The sequence below is a fragment of the Danio aesculapii genome, chromosome 18 (genome assembly GCF_903798145.1).
Source record: "Danio aesculapii chromosome 18, fDanAes4.1, whole genome shotgun sequence".
In the NCBI taxonomy this organism is placed as follows: domain Eukaryota; kingdom Metazoa; phylum Chordata; class Actinopteri; order Cypriniformes; family Danionidae; genus Danio; species Danio aesculapii.
Window position 1 is genome coordinate 51,995,169 of NC_079452.1, and position 17,615 is coordinate 52,012,783.

The 17,615-nt window shown below is 34.7% G+C and overlaps 1 protein-coding gene across 1 annotated transcript in view; it reads right to left on the reverse strand.

Annotated features, from left to right (window-relative positions):
* Positions 1–1,898: 1,898 nt before the first annotated feature.
* The window catches only part of slco3a1a (solute carrier organic anion transporter family member 3A1a), a 123,415-nt gene continuing 107,698 nt past the window's right edge, over positions 1,899–17,615 (reverse strand). Inside the window, exons 6-10 of the mRNA XM_056478669.1 lie at positions 15,074–15,272; positions 9,840–10,008; positions 6,275–6,447; positions 5,181–5,245; positions 1,899–3,374 (exon numbers count right to left, since the gene is read on the reverse strand). Of these exons, the coding sequence (XP_056334644.1) occupies positions 2,998–3,374; positions 5,181–5,245; positions 6,275–6,447; positions 9,840–10,008; positions 15,074–15,272 (983 nt within the window). The 3' untranslated portion in view covers positions 1,899–2,997. The remainder of the gene's footprint in view (positions 3,375–5,180; positions 5,246–6,274; positions 6,448–9,839; positions 10,009–15,073; positions 15,273–17,615) is intronic.

Here is a 17,615-nt window from a genome sequence, read left to right on the forward strand (position 1 = left end):
AATTATTTTACGTCATATAGTCAGTGGCGGATTTAGGCATTGGCAATGTGGGCGATCGCCCAGGGCAGCATCTTGCTAGGGGCAGCATGGAGACTCAACCCCCATCTTCACTTTTGTCCACGAAAGGGCGACACGAACGCCGGTATCTTACAAGGGCCGGGATGGAGACTCAACACACTTCGTTTTCGTCCATGAAAGGGAGCCACGAACGCTGGTATTTTACAAGGGGCGGCATGGAGACTAAACCCCCATTCCCCCCTCTCTGTTATTCACTTCCCTCTGCGAAAGGGAGGCACAAACGCTGGTATCTTGCAAAAGGGTGGCATGGAGACTCAACACCAATACCCCCCCCCCCCCCCTTCATGAACGCCGCTATCTTATAAGGGCTGCATGGACACTCAACCCCCATCCGCCACTGCCTAGAGTGCCAGTTAAGCTTGCGCCGGTACTGCATGTAGTACGTCATGGAGGACAAATAACCAATCTGTCAATGTAATGTTGAAGCTTCCAAAAATGACTTTCAAACATTGTGAATAAAAAGAATAGATGATATTGGTCGATGATAGCGTGTGCATAGACTCATAGAAAACAATGTTTAGAATTTTAAAAGATGTGGCAGGACATGATAGTGCTTCTTGTCTGGTATGTAAAACGCTTAGAGTCTTTAAAGTCTCTCCTCGCCGCCGAAGCTGTGAAGGCAGACAGCATTGTCGCCAAGGCGGCCAAAGTGAACTTTGATGCTTTCGCCACCTTCGGTGTGAACGCACAGTAACAAGTGAGTGTCGGGAAAATAAAGTCGTGCAGCGCCCCCTTGTGTTTTTTTTCTGTTTTTCAATAAATTTCATCTAACCTCAGGGTGTGATTTTGCACGTTCACTCTGCTTATCGACAATGGACAAATGGTCTACTTCTCAAATTCCAACTATTTCCATTTGGATTTCTCAGTTGCTAGTCTTTCTTCCTTTGGAAAAATTAACCTATGACCTTAACCACAAACAGGACAAATTCAGGAGACATTGGATACCTCTCCAATCCTTTCTACATAAACTCAGATTTTTTATTTTAAGACAGTTCTGGCTTCTTTTGTTTTGTTTGTTATTATTCTTTTAAAACTTACATTAGTAAATTTTTATTTAAAGAGCCCCTATTATGGGTTTTTGAAAATGACCTTCCATGCAGTGTGGAACACAGCGCTAAGTGAAGTGAAATATCCAGCTAAGATTTAAATCTGAAAGTGCACTGTGTTTAAAACTATCGATTCATCTATAAAAGAGTGGACTTATAGTAGTTTGAATGAATCGTCGCAGTAACAAGGTTTAAGCCGTGTCGATGTGATGTCGATACGAAACTCAAGCCCTGCTATTTGTTGCGAGAGGAGACCCGGGAAATTGAAACCCCCAGCCACAGACACTGTAGAAAGAAAAAGAGGAAGACAAACACTGTAGCAGATCTTGAATCATGTCGCGAAGACGCTGTGCTCTGAAGTGTGAGGGAAAGTTAGTGTTATTTTTCCTACCCAAACATGTGTAGAGGCTGTGAAGAGTCAGTGGTTGAAGTTTATTTTTGCCAAAATACCTCAGCATTATAGCCCGAGTCTTGTGCTTTGCTACCCATAATTTTTATGACGAGTCCTACGGCAATCTACAATTACAACGCGGGATTCCTCAGTCGTTTGTTAAAGGATGGATCAGAAAAGACTATTGATGTATGGGACTTTGTCAGAGCTTGACAGGAACTTTACAGTGCTAAGTTAGACTTTTGCACGCCTGAAACTTGTCTATAGCGCTTGTTCACTGCTGCTCTTATAGTTGTGTAAATTGCTTCCTTGTCCTCATTTGTAAGTCGCTTTGGATAAAAGCGTCTGCTAAATGACTAAATGTAAATGTAAATGTAAAGTTCATGGACCAGTTTCTTCCTCCATTTCAGTAAGTGTAAGTGCTTGCGATTAAAATGGTTGCCTCCTTGTTTTCTCTAGCTTGCAAATTATGTATTTAAATGTGTTTTGTTACTTGTAACCGCTTGTACTGTATCAGGTTAACTCTTTATATTCTCATATCGTGTCTAAAACCACGTTAAAAACGCGGCGTGTGCTGCTTTGTTTACAGATTGAAACGCATTTGTGAGCTCGCGATCCACTGCCGTTTGTCATTGCTATGGCCACCATCAGCTGTTCTTATACACATGCGGCGAATGTGTATAGGAACAGCAAGTTTCAAAATAGTTCAGCTTTTGCCACTGTGTGGATTAAAACTGAATGTGTGTCACTATTTACTTATGCAAAAAGAATAAGCAATATGCTGGTGTTTACCTGCATTGCTTTAATGCACTCCTGCATTGGGCTCACACATACACTGCACTCTACGTTACCTCAAAATTGTTGATAAGCTGTGGTGGGCATTTCTCTCTGACTCATGCTGAACGCAGTCAACCAATCACAATAGACTGGGTCATAGGACCAATCAGCGCAGATTAGCATCATGCTAAGGAGGGGTTTGGGAACAAATGAATCGCTGAATGAATCATATGGGAGTCGTTGGATAATTAGGTAAAAATAAGTGCATATTATAAGACAATGAAAGTTTTTTTTTTGACCTTGCATGCATATCAGACTGTTTTTGGAGACCCCCAAAACCAAAATATTACCCCTTTTAATGCATAATAGTGGCACTTTAAAAAAGACAACAATTATTCCAAACTTTGACTGATGGTGATGTGTAGTTATTTTACTTGAATAAATGTAGAAACAGTCATTTCATGGCTGCATTTGTGTTTGACATCAGCGAATGCGCAGCTATGTGGATTTAAACAATCCAGTTGTCAGGCAAAGACGTAGACGCCTTCAACTAACTACTACAACAACAGTTTACTGGCACTGGAGAAACACCTTTGAACGTACTTCTAAAAACAAGATGGACCCAGTAGAAGAGTTTAAACGAGTTCACAATAAAGCTCAACAACAGTCCTGGAATAATAATTAAACGATGCTTGAACTTACGCACTATAAAACGGACTCCATGTTTTCGCACCACTCGTGATCCTCCAGGTTGTATATAAATTTAGTCCTGTTGACTTGACTTTGACTGCTGTCCTTTCCGAGACTGTCCAGGTTCATGCTGGACGAGAACACTTCAGTGGGGGTGAGGTAGCCCTCAATGTTTTTGATGTATTTCTTGTAGTTTCTGCGCAGGCAATGCCAGGTGGTGGTGTAGAGGAGGAACGCCATGATTTTGAGAACGATGGCCATGCTGATGTACAGGTGCCGGTAGGTCACGTTGTCGTACAGCAGACAGGCACCTTTGACCCCGCATTCAGCGCTCCAGAAAAGACATGTGGAGTCGATCCCAGCACCAAATATCAAAGGAGGGGGAATGAACCCTGCAAGATAGTTTATGCTGCTGTGATAATCGTAAGTGTAATACATTTTGATGACAGAATGAACATTTTAAATGGTCTCAAATGCATCTGTTCCTGCACATATGAGGTGTTTTGCCATATTATGTTGAGCTGCATGATTGTTTTGCAAGTCTTTAAAACCTTTGACAGGTCAATCTGTGTTTGTACTGCTGCTAATACAGAGCAAACACCAGACATGTTTATGTAAAAAAAAAAACAGATTCAGTATATATATATATATATATATATATATATATATATATATATATATATATATATATATATATATATATATACTGTATATATATATATATATATATATATATATATATATATATATATATATATATATATAAGTAAATTAAAAAAATTAATAAATAAATAAATATATATATATATATATATATATATATATATATATATATATATATATATATATATATATATATATATATATATATATATATATATATATATTTAATTTTTTTATTTACTTATTTATACAACTGTTCTGTTTGGTTGTTGAATCTGATAGCCATGCTATATTCTACAAACAACAGCACTCGCCCAGCCTCTTTACCCTTCACCCTTGAGTATTACTCCACCCACATACAGCAACAAGCAGAGGACACTCTACTGTTTGACAAATGTTGCAGCTGTTGGACAATATAATGCACTTTAAAGGCTTTTTAGTCTAGAATGTAGTTGTTTAGATTGCAACTATGGTGTTTATTTATGTGGATAGTGCCTATTTTAAAATATTTTTAATTTCTGAGAGACAGCACGTCAGCGGCTGTTAGCCTGTCATTGAGCAGAACTAAGATGGTTGACGTTTTCTATCCACAAGATGGTGACAGAGACCACATAATAAACCCTTAGAGGTGAAAAAAAAACAACAAAATTTTAAACTACAGCTGACCAAATCCTTTTAAAACTGGTAAGTGACTTTCTAAGTCAATCTCTCTCTTTTGTATGTTGTGGTGCTGTATTTATACCATAGTAATGTAGTGTGTTGAGTGTGAGATGGGACTCACATATTAGGAATGTATGTATTTTGTGTTGGCCACTTTTTGTATAACCCTGAGTTATTTTTTGGTTGGCCATCTGTTTTAAAGGAGTCTCCTGTTTTCGCTACAGGAGACTAGTTCAGTAAACAGAAAGAACGAATAAATGCCTGTATGTGTTTATCATTTTTCCTCATTTATCTAAATCTCTCTAGACTGATGACATTTCATGCTGTTCAGCCATATAATCTTAAAATGTGAGCAAAATCACCTATTTTGCAGATATACAGCCACATCGCACTGCTACGAGTGTGATATGTATATATACATGTGTGTACGAGTGTGATATATATATATAAACCAACCCAATCTCACAGGAAACTGTAACAATTTTTGGCCAATAAGTGGCTAGTTTATATGTTGTGTGATCTAATTTTTAATTTTTTTTATTACAATTTTGGGGAAAATGTAAGCATGGAGGCCTGTCTGGAAGCATAAACATCACTGGAACATAAGCAAATTGTAGGAAAACAAATTATATGAATTAGTAGCTAGTAATTTTCCATTAAATTGTGTTGGAAAACAGCTTTAATTTACCAAAAGAACCAGAAGTGGTTCTGAATAGAGTTGGCAAATCAACATGTCCTTATTTGACTGCACTTTGAATTGTGAGAAAATCTAATCCTTAATATGTTTCTCTTAACCCACTTTTAGCAAGGCAAACACATTATCTCCACTGTAAAAAGCAGTAGTTTGAGCTGTAAATGTGGCTGTGATTTCTCACCTAAGAGTCGCAGCAACAGAAAAAGAACTCCAAGGGCGTATGACTTCAGCTCTGGGCTGACAGTTCTAAAAGAGCAAGAGAAAAGTCACAAAAATGCCCATATTCATACACATATTTATCACACACACACTTTTTATCCATTCCACTTTTTGTGCACTCATTTTTTTGGAACCAACGAGATGTGAAAAACCCATTTAAGCTATATCTATTCTAAATTTTTTTTTTGAGAACTTTTATTGAGCAAGGACAAATCAAATCACTAGTTAAAATCAACCGTAAAGACCACAGAAAATTAAAATAACCACAGAAGATTTGAAATAAATGCTGCTCTTTAAAAATGTTTATTAGGATATTATTGAAAGAATCTCAAAGAAAAAGCATCATGGTTCACACTAAAATATGAAGCAGCATCTGTATTGATTTAAACATCAATTATAATAAGTAATGTTTATTGAGCATCTGCATATTAGAATGATTTCTGAATTATAATATTATGTAATTATGAATAATGTTCCATTAGATTACATTATACAATACCGTTTACATCATAATAATGCTTCAGCTCTGTACCCAGCAGGCACTGACGTCAACGTGATGTCAGATTGACATTATACCCCAACGTCGCGGGTACATTGCATTTTGTTTGCAAATCAGGAAAAATTAAATGAAAATCAGGTTGAACAGAATGTGACATCAGGCTGATGTCATTGTCCAACCTAAAATCAACCAAATATTAACGTCTAATGATGTTACAACTTGACATTGCGTGGTCGTTACCACATCTATCAAATGTTGCATTTCTGTTGCCAGACCTGACAAATAAATGTCCGTATTTGACATCAATATGATGTTGGTTTAAGATGTTGCCTCGATGTTGGATTTTGGTCACTTTCTAACACAACCTAAAATCAACCAACTATCAACGTCATTTCATGACGTTATTGGATGTCAAAATAGCATTGTTATTAGACGCTGGTTAGACATTGAATTTTGGTCACCTGAGGTCACAGCCTAAATCCAACCTTATCTTAATGTCATATGACGTTGTGTGCCTGCTGGGTATTTACTCTTGAATTCTGTGTGCAGTAAGTCACCTGATGAGGATGATGACAGAGGGGGTTTGGGCCATTGCCCCGATCATACTGCAGCCACAGATCACACACAGGAAGGTGAGAAAGGCCTCCTGGCAGCCTGGCCGCGGGCATTTGCCTGGCACAGCTGTGGCAAAGTCATTGTATCCGGAAATACATGCACATCCTGACAGGTTCTGAAAGTGTAAAAACACATAAGCACAATAACAACCAGGAAACAGGGTTAGCTGACCACAAAACGACAATTCTTTAGAAATAGAGATAAACATATTTCTGGTCAGATTTTAAAAGATTTCTGTTCCATCATTGAAACTCTGTTCACCAAAAACTCAATTAAGAGATGAAAGAATCATTCTGATTAAATCAAATGGTTTAATCCAAATCTTCTGAAGACTTGATCCATTTATGAGAACATATTTAATTTGGGCTTTTATGAACCTATAAACATTATGGAGTGAACATTTGACTCTCAATTGGTTCTTGCAGCTCAAATGAGCAGCATTTCACAAAAAAATGAACCTCATTGGTTGTCATACATTAAGCACACTTTCTTGTTCTTTAAGGTCCAATTCTGAATTCTGCAAACATTTTTTCATTGATAAATATTTTATGTGAACAAAACCATAAATTAAACTTAATAGATAGGGATTAACTGACTCACTTAGATGTATATATAATCTCTTAATGAGCATGTCTAAATACATTATGAGTTTTGGGTGAATAATCTTTCAATGGTGGGAAGAAATCTATAAAATGATACTAACTTTAATTTCTGTCATTATTTCTGTTCTAAGTTGAATAAAAATCGAATGAATCTGGAATGACATGCAGGTAACAAAATAATGACAAGATTTTTATTTTTGGCCCAAATAATCCTTTAAATTCAGTGATGCATGATTTATCTGCGACCATATCGTTATTGGCTGATAAATGCTATTTTTAATGTTATCGATCCAATATCAAAATTAGGCAGATATCTTTAAGCCGATATATTAAGCAATTATACAGAACTGCCTGCCTTTTGCATGCGTGGGCGGAATTTGTTCAGACTTGTCCAGTGCACACTAATGGAGCTTTACCCACATTGTTTATTCCTTCAAAGTCCATTCTTTCTTTAAGTGGTATCGCTGTGCATTAATAACTCAGTAAGTGACCACATTTCTTATAATTGTAGATATGTTTAATAGAGTGTCTTTGTGTATTTTGGTATAAATCGCCTCAGGAAAAATATTACATGTGTAAACATAATAGCAGCAATGCACAAGTGCTAAACAACTTGTGGGGTTGTTTGTAATCGAATATGATGATTTGTTATTATCAATGAATTGCTTGTAGTTTGTAAGATTGATTTCAGTTTGATTGGCATATTTATAATGATAATAATGATTATATCGAGCTCACATGATGGTTATCACCACACACACACATAGAGAGACGATAGAGCCTTAACAGCACCCCAAACAGCAGCAGGGGAGACGCCACGTGCGCCAGTCACTAAATCCAGAGTTTCTCAACCGTCCGCCACATTCTGTCTTTATATTATGCACTCTGTGTTTGTTATAAAGTCATCTGTGCTCAGTGCTGAGGTGTTGTATCAAAATATGACTCCGAGGACATATCTGACTCGAATTACACCATGCCTGCAGTTAAAGTTTCAAACTCACAGCGGTTTATCATAAACCTTACATCGATCATTCTTCCCGCCATTAAGAGCAAGATCGAACATTGTCTGTTCACGACAACTGTCACGAGCGTTGTGTGATTGACAAGCAGCACCTACATGTGTTTAAAAGAATCTAAAACGCCAAATGGGACAAATTTAAGGCACATTTTACAAAGTAAATCATAATATCTGTATTTTGCTTTTTGCTTTTACGGTGGCTCTGAACTGTCAAAACACCTCTCAAAACGCCTTTTCTGACATTACACATTTGCACAAATGTACATTACTGTAACATGTTTTATTCTAGAACATTTGAGCTGGTTTAGTTCTTAAATTTGTATTTTATTTAAACTATATATATTTAACTTTGTTAATTAAATCCCATTTTGTTATTTAACCTATTGTTTTTATGCAACAGGCAAGTTGCATGTTAATTTGCTATGAGAAGAAAAGGCATGCTGATTTATGTGAAATCGTGAATATAGGTCTATATAATCACCTTGCAATTTTGAAATTATTGCTTCTTTTTGCTATTCAGTTCATAAGATCAGTTCAAACTTTTATGAATTTTTTAAAATAACATCAGTTGTACACTGTATAAAAATAGAACATTTTGAAATGCTTATATTTATTGGCCTATATATATTGATTAAGGGCCTCCAAATCTAAAGCGTTATCGGTTATAAATATCAGCCCCAAAATCTATATCGGTGCATCCTTATTTAAGTTGCTTAATTCAATAAAAATCACAAGTGTGAGCAGTGTCTGAAATGTTTAGAGCTAGTCTACATTCAAACACAGAGCCAAACAAGAGCCACAGAGTCAAATCTCGTACATAAATGTTATCTAAACGTATGATGAGTTATCACATATACTGCGCAAGAAATAGCAGTGCTTAATGAAACCAATGTAAACATGATGACTCGACAACTAGATATTTAAAAAAACAAAGAGAAGAAATTGCAGCAGTGTAATGACTATATTATAGAACAAAACAAACTATCAAAAATTGTGTGAAAATGCCATTTTAAAGTTTGCGATCATCAAGTCATAGGTTTCGATTTAGCAGTGTGCAATGTTCTTTTAATAGTCCTTTTTAACCACAAACCCACAGCAAAATCTTGTGGCTAACAGGGCAGAATCGAAAACTGCTGCTCTCTGTATTACTTTCTATTTTCTGCTGACAATCATATATATTAACTGCACAATTTCATATCGCAAATTTAGATTAAAAGATCAGAAAATGCCAATACAAGACTCTCCTCTTCAAAGAAATCAATAAAAGTGGACAAAATAGACAGATTAAAACTCCAGGCGTAAACAGCATGTGATTGGATCAACCAAAACACATTTTAACACTAGGTGTAAACAGGAATTATAAATGCCACTGAATAAAGAAGAAACAAGTGAATATTAAACAAGCTTATAGTGAATTGGTGTAAAGTAAACGACTCATTATTAGCCATCTATTCGTGCTATAGTCAATTTTATCTACAGAGAACTGATGCACCCGTGAACCCTGGTGCGAAAAGCCTCATTAAACCCACCAGTTGGTATATTCACATCGTGCGCTAGCGCTCAATTACGATAATGCTTGTGGACTGTTGTCTTGGATTCATCTATTCCAGTCTGAACCATTCGCTTTGTATGGTAATGAGCGCAGAGGCCCCATAATGCACTGCCCATTAAGATGCCTGGCAGGCAGAGCGTCGTGTCCTTTCCGACATACTGTATATCTGATGAGCCGTGTGGGCTTCACTCCTAATGACCCACGCCGGACATGTGCTGTCCAGGAATTGAGCGCAGAGCCAGAGAAACAGACATACGGAGGGAATATGACAGGGCACAGGAATGAAGCAAAGAGAAGGAGACGAACGCTGTTGTGTAAATGAGATGGGTAATGACCTGAGAGAGCGGAGCTGGTAGTCCGGTACTGATGGCTCTGGTGCAGCCGGCGAAACACGAGGACAAGTAGGTCACACCGTTGGAGCCACAAACCGGGCTGACGGATGAAGTGTAGCAGTTACAATGACTCATGCAGGGGGCTTCCGGTGTCTGGCCCACTTGCAGTGTCCTATATACACACAAACACACATTCACCTGTTACGGTTTTGTTGATATACTTAGTGTGAATGAGTTCATCAGGTTATATGTTCAGTTGGTGTAGGGCTGCATGATCCTTGATTAATCAAAAGCACACTTCTACGATCAGTAGTGAATGTTCCCAGAGCACCAGAGGGCGCTCTAGAGCAGAATCTTCAAATACCCATGAAGAAGAAATTGAGGAAATCCCTATATCAGTTGCATGCTAAACAAGATTTAACTGCTTTCGTTGATTCAATGTGCCTTAACACTCAACAAAAGTTATGCTTTCAAATGCAGCAGGAACACAGAGCTGTAGTTCACAGAGAAGCATCACAAACAGCTATCATTATCAAAAAAGGATTATCTTTAGTTTCACAATCAGCCAGTTAAATCTTCTGCGATTATGAACACGATTTAGCATAGCTTGTCCGTGTACTATGACTCTGTGTAGTAAATCCTGTCTCATCTAAAAGCACATGCTAGAGAATTACTACTAATAACAGAACCGGCTTTACTGACAAAATGTGCATAAAATCATCTTCAACTAATTGTGCAGTGTTAATTTAGCTTAATGTTTCTAAATTGTAATTCCCGTGCTCCACCACTCTGCACATTTTGTAACAGCTCACAAAGCAGACTCTTTGGGGACACACAGAGGGGTGTCGGACATTTCCAAAACAGTATATCTCATTCACTCAGCGTTTTCAAACTTCCTTTTGTCCTTAAATGAAGAATGAAAAAGAACTTTGTTTGAAGTATACTGGGGCTTTAAGTGCTGCCATGTGGTCCACAGGATATACGAAGCATACAATATAATCCAAATGGCGCTTTAGTGTCTGATATTTGAATTTAAATTGTATTTATTTACAGAGGGACCTTATGTCACACATCACATGTCTCTGGTAATTGTTTTGTGAATGAACAAGTGAAGTAAAGATTTCATGTGTTCAGGAAGTAGGGAGCAACGAACACTCTGCAGGGACCCTGTTATCTGAATAATGTGCGTTAAATATAAGTAACAAGCTAAATATGCAGAGCAGTGAGGCACGAGGACAGGAACTGAGATTCATTCTGTAATTATGTATTATCAGGCCCGGATAGAATTGCTTGGCTTTGATTAGAGATTACATGCAGAGATTATGCTAAAAGAGATAATTCACTAAAAAATGAAAATGTATGGTTAATTTTCTTCTATTAAAGAAAATCCACACCTGAGGGGGAGTAAATTAACAGGAAATTTTCATTTAATTTTCAAAGTTATCCCTTTAATTAAAATGTTTACATTTTACTTAGCGATATTATCTACTTTAATGTTTGAGCTGTAATTATTTGTGTAATTAAGTTTTATATTTGATTAATATTTTTTTCATATTTCTAAATTTTTAGCTAACATTTGCCTTAAAGTACATTTATGATTGTATACTTTAACATGTAAAAAAAGAAAAGGCGCTTCACATGTGGTCAACATTATAAACTACATATTGATTGATTTTACAGAAATTGGAATATATAGTGATATACAGTTGAAGTCAGAATTATTAGCCCCCCTGAATTATTCGCCCCCCTGTTTATTTTTCCCCCAATTTCTGTTTTACAGAGAGAAGATTTCTTTAACACATTTCTAAACATAATAGTTTTTATAACTCATTTCTACTAACTGATTTATTTTATCTTTGCCATGATGACAGTAAATAATACTTTACTAGATATTTTTCAAGACAGTTCTACACAGCTTAAAGTGACATTTAAAGGCTTAACTAGGTTATTTAGGGGTTAGGTTAGGGTAATTAGGCAAGTAATTGTATAACAATGGTTTGTTCTGTAGACAGTCGAAGAAAAAAAAAATAGCTTAAAAGGGGTAATAATTTTGACCTTAAAATGATTCATAAAAAAATTAAAAGCTGCTTTTATTCTAGCTGAAATAAAACAAATCAGACTTTCTCCATACGAAAAAATATTATCAGACATACTGTGAAAAATTCCTTGCTCTGTTAAACATAATTTGGGAAATATTTAAATAAGAAAAAAAAGGGGGCGCTAATAATTCTTCAACTGTAAATTGTCATCAGCTTATGAGATGACTTATATTGTGATATGAAATTTTCAGTCATATCGCCCAACCCTTGTTTCTATCTTGAATTTCATATTTAAGGTAATCAGCATAATTCAACCAATCTGTCGCCACTTACTGATGTAATGATATAAACAACACGAACAACGGGTCAAATTCTTTTTGATCAGATTCAAAACACTTGATTCATCAATCTGATACTGACTCATCCATATATACTAAGTAAAAATAGTGTGTAAACCTGTCTTCCCTGTATCCTTTCTGTAAAGACTGTATAAATGGCACAGAAAATAAGACTCTTGTAATTGCTAGGTAATTTTGTAAAGGGGTTTCTGGTTTCTGGCCTACTTACCGTGGCCTATATACACACAAACACACATTCACCTGCTTCTCTGATATATTTAGTTTGAGTGAGTTCATCAGGATTTACAGTACTTCATTTAATTGATGTACAGTATTATCGGCGATTGCTTGACTTCCTTCTTATTCTGGGGTTTAAGTGTGATTTTCTAAGCAGAAACAAATAGTGAATGAGTCTGTGTTTCGGGCCTGAACAAACTGGAGCGGCACTGACATCCTGTTCGTGAGTGAACTGAATGAACTGGGACATGTTGTTCGTGAACAAACTGAATGAACTAAACATCTGTGGACTGACTGAGCAAGAAGGGGGCATGTAGTTTGTTCAGATCATCAGGCTTGTTTAGAGAACAGTTTTAAAAATGGCTGCCGCTGATAGGATGTTACTGAAAATCTGAATTTAAGAGTTTTATCTTTGTTTTTCTTTAAAAGTAATGAAAATAATTGATTTAAAATCTAATTTGCTGAAAAAAATCTGAAACATAGTTATATTAGAAAACAGATCATATTTTTTCTGATAATTTGGAAAAAGCGTATTTTATAGTTTTAAAATGTTTAAATAAAAATATAGGGTGATAAAAATGTGGATTTAAAAAAAAACTTGGTTAATTAATTAGTTAAATTAGTAAATAATCTAATTGTATTGTATAATTGTATTATAATTAAAAACTTGTAATATAGATAGACATATTTTAATAATAATTTCTATTCAAATAAGTTATATTACAGTGGGTGTGAAAAGTATTCAGACCCCCCTAAATTTTTCACTCTTTGTTATATAGCAGCCATTTGCTAAAATCATTTAAGTTCATTTTTCCCTCTTTGATGTACACACAGCACATCATATTGACAGAAAAAACACTGAATTGTTAACATTTCCGCAGATTTAAACCTACACTGCAAAACCCAACAGTCAACTTTATCAAATGAAATGAGTGTAGTTAACTCAAATTTGACTGAAAGTTAATTCTACTCACTTGAAAAGAGTTTTGAACTCAGTGTTGAGGGTAATGAGTAATAGCTCATTACTTCAACTTAAATGGAGTAAGTTCACAGTACTCATGTAGACTGTTTTTTTTAACTCAAATGGTTTGTAGCAATCGGTTTCCACAAACGGTTTCAGTTGCCTTAACTTATTGGGTTTTACAGTACTAAGTTGGTTTGAGTTTTCTTCATTTATTGGATTTTACTGTGCTCAAATTGCTTCATTTACTCAAATGGATTAAGTTCACAGTACTCATTAGGATTAGTTTTTGAACTTAAATGGTTTGTTGCAATCGGTTTCCTCAAATGGTTTGAGTTACCTTAAATTTTGGGGATTTACAGTGTACACATGGCTGTCCACCAATGTTTACCATCTAACCTGCCAGAACTGAAGAGGATCTGCAAGCAGGAATGGCAGAGGATCACCAAATTCCAGGTGTGAAAAACTTGTTGCATCATTCCCAAAAAGACTCATGGCTGCATTAGATCAAAAGAGTGCTTGTACTAAATACTGAGCAAAGGGTCTGAATACTTAGGACCATGTGATATTTCAGTTTTTTTTTAATCAATCTGCAAAAATGTCAACAATTCTGTGTTTTTCAACCATTTGCGAAAATCATTTAAGTTCATATTTTCCTTATTATTGTACACACAGCACCCCATATTGACAGAAAAACACTGAATTGTTGACATTTTAGCAGATTTAAACCTTAAAATGCCTGTCGACCAATGTTTACCATCCAACCTGACAGAACTGAAGAGGATCTGCAAGGAGGAATGGCAGAGGATTCTGAATACTTTCCGTACCCACTGTACATTATTTAAAAAAGTATTCAAACAAAACAAAAACGATTCAATTATAGTATAGTGTATAATAAAAATGATGATAGACTAATATTTTGAAGAAAAACTAAATAACAAAAATAATATAAAAGATAATAACAGGCATTTTTATATTTTGACCTGTTGTTTTTTATATAATTAACAATTTAATTATAAAACATGAATAGTAAAGTCATTTTTTTTGTACTATTAACGTGCAATAAAATTAAATTACAGCTGTTTTAGATTAGAAAAATGTAATAATTTTCTGTCAATAATTAAACATATTAAATTAAATTGGAATAAATTTGAAGAAAATAAAGTAATTTACAATTCATTCATACAATTTCATTAAAAAATTATAGAAAAAATAAGAACAACATCTGCAATTAATCTTTAGTAAAAAAAAGAAAGAAAAAGAGAATACAAAGTATTTATGTACAATATCTTTATGTTCTGTAATTGTTGCTATTTTATTTAAGGATAATAAGACCAAATTTCTTCTTTTAAGTGATCTGAGTCATTCAGTGACTCAAAAATACACACATTTTAGCCACATGTGATGTAGAAACATCTCTAAAGAGCAGAAACACTCAGATTTTTGAAGCATGTTCCACATGGGCCTGAAAAAATATGTATTACTGAACCATTCTATCCCCCTCCCCTCAAATTCTCAATAAGAGCAATCTCTAAAGAGCTGAACCTGACTCATCCATATTATCCAAGCAAAAATATCGGTTTCAATATGTAGACCTGTCATCGCTGTACCGTATAAATGGCACAGAAAATAAGGAGACTGAGAGGAGAAAGCCGTCCGTACTCGTTGCCATAGGCGACGGTCACCCCGGCGACAGGACCCGTGTCACAGCCCAGGAAGAGGAAAGACACATAGCAGGCGGTGGAGATCAGATTGACCAGCATGGCCATCCGAATGGCTCCCAGAGCAGACAGATTCAGCTTCTTCACCAGCAAACCTCCCAGAAATATGCCCAGACAGGCACACGGGATCGCAGTCATGCCTGGTTACAGTGAAAAAAAAAAATTGGCAGAACATTGTGTTTATGTCAGATATATTTATACCCTTACTCATTGTGCTGTTCTTTTGTGTGGCAGAACTTCTGATGTCGATGATCAGCTTTTTGTCCAAAATTACACATTTGGAAGTCATTTTGCTTAAATATGAATGCTAATTTTTGCAATTACAAATTATAATTTGAGTTATTTCAGGTTTACTGTGGATGTGCATGGATTAATGTGTTAAAGAATCAAGAAAGTTTCAGACTTCAACATTTATATAACCACAAATTGTTGAAAAAATTATGTATTGAAAATATTTTTTTTATTTATTAAATTAAGAAACAATAATAAATCATCAGAGAAATTGCTAATAATCCATGTTTTTTTTATTTTAATTTAATACACACACATACATACATACATACATATATATATATATATATATATATATATATATATATATATATATATATATATATATATATATATATATATATATATATATATATTTTTTTTTTTTTGTGCTAATACATATTTTATATATATATACACATAAAAACACCAATTTTTTATTTATTTTTTGTTGCTAACAGCCCCTTTCACAGATATAGACTTTTCTCAAAAATTACCAGCAATTTTCCGGAAAGGGATCATGTGTGAACAGGCTCTTTTTGAAAATACCAATAAATTCGTTACGGCAATTTTCCCAGAAAGAGAATTTGTAACATTTCCGGTAATTTGCCGGAAAGCTGCTCTGTGTGTACGCTGAAGGAAAATTCATATCCACGCTGTTTATGAAAATAAATGGCTTTAAATCCTTCTCCAGACACATTTACCTGCTGCTTATTAGTCAGATAATGTTTATATGGTCCTTAGTGTCAACTGTGCGAAACATTATCAACAAAATGCTCATGATAAACTGCTGTGAGTTTACCTGCCAGCTCTGCGTGAATCACGTGAATGAGCACTCCTGAGAGTCAGATATAAGTAACGTTAGCCTACAACACCAGTAGTCTTTTATTTTAAAAAGTATCTCACAAGCTGCAAGGTACACCTCGACATGCGAAAGTGTTCCTCCATATCTTTTCATCGATGTTGTTCACAATATCCATCAGAATATGTAATGTTGTGGTCAAATGTGTAAACAAAGCTGTTTTTAGCTGCGGTTAGCACCTCTGCCTTCGGATGGTAACGTTAGTGGATTTTTTCCTAATTATTTGGTTCGTCTTTGGGACAAACGCACCTACGTGAATGCTAAAGTTTTAAATAAAAGTGAAACCATCAAGAAAAATACTGACCCCCTTAATGTTTAATACAAGTGTGGCTGTTTAGAGCTTATTTTTGGTTAATGATGTCAGAATTTACCGGTATTTTGGAATGGATGTGTGATGGTCCTTTGCGGAAAAATTCCAGAACATCCTTGCCTGATATTGCCCGATATGTACAGGTATCACTGTTTGAAAGGGGCTAATTATATGAAAATATAATTAGTTTTTGTAATTTTATGTATATTTGTGCATATTTTTTTCTTCTGCATAAATGTTTTATTTAAGTTAGGTTTTGTTTTTCAAAACTAATTTTAAAAAGGCAGAGAAAATGCTAATAATACATATTTTAAAAATGTAAAATGGGGAAAAGTTTATATAAATTTGTTTTAGCTAATAATATGCAATGAAAAAATAATTGTTCTGACATTATTTAATGCATTTCTCTGGAGAAAGTCTTCATTATTTTAGTTTGGAATAAAAAGCAGTTTTTACACTTTTAAAACAAATCTTAAGTTTTATATAAAAATAACCCACTTAAGGAAATATATATATATATATATATATATATATATATATAATAGTTTTAATAGCTCATTTCTAATAACTGATTTATTGTATCTTTGCCATGATGACAGTAAATATTATTTGACTAGATATTTTTCAAGACACTTCTATACAGCCTAAAGTGACGTTTAATGGCTTAACTAGGTTAATTAAGTTACTAGGCAGGTTAAGGTAATTAAGCAAGGCATTGTATGATCATGGTTTATGTTCTGTAGACTATTGAAAAAAATATATAGCTTAAAAGTGCTAATAATTTTAACCTTAAAATGGGTTAAAAAAAAAATTTTTAAACTAGCCGAAATAAAACAAATAAGAATGTCTGAAAATGTGTCTGATAAATATTATTAGACATACTGTGAAAACGTCCTTGCTCTCTTAAACATCATTTGGGAAATATAAAAAAAAAACAAAAAACAAAGGCGGGTTAATATTTCTGACTTCAACTGTATTTTAATATATATATATATATATATATATATATATATATATAGGCTACTGAACAAATCTATGCTA